This window comes from Cucurbita pepo, unplaced genomic scaffold (assembly GCF_002806865.2).
Source record: "Cucurbita pepo subsp. pepo cultivar mu-cu-16 unplaced genomic scaffold, ASM280686v2 Cp4.1_scaffold002244, whole genome shotgun sequence".
Taxonomy (NCBI): Eukaryota; Viridiplantae; Streptophyta; class Magnoliopsida; order Cucurbitales; family Cucurbitaceae; genus Cucurbita; species Cucurbita pepo.
In genome coordinates, this window is record NW_019648329.1 from 1 (window position 1) to 3,097 (window position 3,097).

At 38.0% G+C, this 3,097-nt stretch overlaps 1 protein-coding gene across 1 annotated transcript; it reads left to right on the top strand.

Moving 5' to 3' along the window:
• Positions 1-476: 476 nt before the first annotated feature.
• Positions 477-1,837, top strand: LOC111786648 (ureide permease 1-like; the record flags this gene model as incomplete). The annotated part of the gene is made up of 4 exons (XM_023666881.1): positions 477-516; positions 635-723; positions 798-1,172; positions 1,404-1,837. Coding segments are annotated over 4 exons (663 nt in total), but the record flags the coding sequence as incomplete, so codon positions are not given.
• Positions 1,838-3,097: the final 1,260 nt, after the last annotated feature.

Here is a 3,097-nt window from a genome sequence, read left to right on the forward strand (position 1 = left end):
GGTGGATTGTGAGATCTCATGTCGGTTGGAGAGAGTAATGAAACATTCATTATAAGGTTGTGGAAACCTCTTTCTAGCGGACACGTTTTCAAACCGTGAAGCTAATGACGATACGTAATAAGCCAAAACGGACAATATTTGCTAGTGGTGGGCTTGAGTCGTTACAAATGGTATTAGAGCTAGACATTGAGTGGTGTGCCAGCAAGGACTCTAGGCCCCTAAGGGAGTGGATTGTGAGATCTTACATCAGTTGGAGAGGAGAACAAAACATTCCGCTAGACACCGAGCGGTGTGCCAGCGTGCCAGCGAGGACGCTGGCTCCCATAGGGAGATGGATTGTGAGATCCCCCATCGATTGGAGAGGGGAACAAAACATTCCTTATAAGGGTGTGAGATCCATAGTTTGTTCGTTTTTTTAATAGAAATATTAATCGATTTGACTATTCATATACATATCTGTTTGATAATATCCATTTTTTGACAGCACAACTGATGTTCCTCCCAAGTCAAGCCAGGGTAAATCTTTTAATTTAGAGCTTCATGATAGCTTTTTCAGTCATCCTTCTGTAATGAACAATAGAAGTTTGTGGCTTTTTGTGTTATAAAATTGACATCTATATGGTTGAATCAGCAGACTTGGAAAGTGCTGATTATTCTTCATTGAAGCCAAAAGCTGGGACTGCAGATTTTCTTGTTCAACTTGAGAATAGAAGATCCATTAAGGTATGTAATGATTCAAAGGGAAATAAATGTGATTCAAATAACATGTTCTAAATTATACAAATTCAAACTTGCAGGTGTTTGGTAAGAGCACAGTCATTGGATTGTTCATAACTTTCTTTGCTGGTGTTTGCTTTTCTCTCTTCTCACCGGCATTCAATTTGGCAACAAACGATCAATGGCACACTCTAAAGGACGGCGTTCCGCACTTGGCGGTCTACACTGCGTTCTTCTACTTCTCGGTCTCTTGTTTCGTCATAGCCATCGTTCTCAACGTCGTCTTCCTTTACCACCCTGTACTTAACTCGCCAAAAACAACATTCAAGGCATATGTGAATGACTGGAATGGTAGAGGATGGGCCTTCTTGGCTGGATTCTTGTGTGGCTTTGGCAATGGTCTGCAGTTTATGGGTGGTCAAGCTGCTGGTTATGCAGCAGCAGATGCTGTGCAGGTCACTTCTTTGCTCCAAATGCTTTACTTTCAAGATTTTTGGTTCAGTCCTTTCAAAACATTCATCCATCTTAAACCTGTAATGTAAAGTGATAAAGTGCAGTTAGTGTAGTGTCGTGTTGAAGCTGTGAATATATTGTTGTCAACCTGAATTTAGCTCAACTAGCCAAGAAATACATATCCTTGAAAAGGTCATTTATATTGTTGTTTGGATTTCTAATGGTTGTTTCAGGCGCTTCCACTCGTGAGCACGTTTTGGGGAATCCTTCTATTTGGAGAATACCGTAGATCGTCCAAGAAAACATATGCTTTGCTAATCAGCATGTTGTTAATGTTCATGGTGGCTGTTGGGGTCCTAATGGCTTCGTCAGGACATAGAACTGAAAGTTGATATTGCAAAAGCGTAGAAGAACTGTACAAAATGAAAGCACATCTTCAAAACTCACAAGGAAATTATCACAGCCTTAGATACCATACTAAAACAAAAGCATCATGATAGTTGTAGAATGATTCAGTAATAGAAGGCAATCACTGTTGTTCAAAATGTGGAAATTGTTCCTCTGTAGAATGTAATAATATTTCAGAAACTTTGTGTAATAAAGTATACAGTTTTCACAGAAATGGGATTGGTTTTCTGTCTCGGAATGAAAGAGATCTGGCTTGTAATTGTTGTACCGTAATGCCACAACCAAAAAGTTATGATACCCAATTGTTGTAACAAAAGCAGAAGCAAGATTGATCGCACTCACTCACCCACAAATAAAAATTAAACAAAGAGACAAAGATTAATATGATTCGAAGAGAGAAATTCCCCTCATTCACGGGTGGCAGCCAATCACTATAACTGAAGTGTTTATAAGTGTATCTCTTGAACTCTTACCCTACAAAGTCTCTCAACAAAGTTCGTCCCAATTACCTTTAGGCAAATACAAAATGACATTGATTCCACGCCTCAAAACAAGGCTAGATAAGCCTTTATATAAGCATAGCAATACTAATTCTCATACTGAACCAAATAAATAAGAATATGAACTAAAAGGAATATGAATTAAAGGAGAGTTATGAACCAAAATAAATAAGAATGTGAGCCATTAAAGATTATGAACTAAATGAGAGTTATGACAATACATCTTCGTGATAACTTACAATAGTTATGACTTAAGCCAAGCCAAGCGCAAAAGCCCCACACTGAGACACCAGAGAGGCAACAAAAACTCCTGTTTCCCTTCTGCAGTGAGGTTGCTGCAAACAACTCAGTCGAAGATCAGTCAATTGATAAACAATCAGAAGGAATTAGGGAGATAAGAGATGAAGTTCATGCACAACACAGAATTAAAGTGATTCTGAAAGCAAGGCCTGCATCCACTGAGAAGGGAGGGGGGAGCTGAAGCTTTTATTCACATAGAATACTTACTCTCTAACTCTCGAGAATTATTGTCTATCAATCTTCTCCTCTGTAGCTTTTGGCAGCCGCTTCTGATTTATTTAATACTAACCTTTTTCAAGTAAGGCAAACCCAACAGTAGCTGTAACTTATGCTTTGTGAGCATATCAGAGGCAGTATAGAAAGTATGAATCTTAATATTCATGTACATAGAAGCATGAAACCATAAGTGAGAGCTATAGAAACACCGAGGAAGATAGACAAAATTGAATGTCATTTCCTTCATGAATTTCATAGTGGTGANAGGCAATATAGAAAGTATGAATCTTCATATTCATGTACACAGAAGTATGAAACCATATGTGAGAGCTATAGAAACACAGAGGAAGATAGACAAAATTGAAATCATTTTCCTTCATGAATTTCATACTGGTGATGACCCCTTTATGTACATTGAGTGAACAAGCAAATAAGGTAAAAACATTAATTTGACAAGAGTACAACAACATTATTTACAATTTAAGGCATAAATATGACCACGA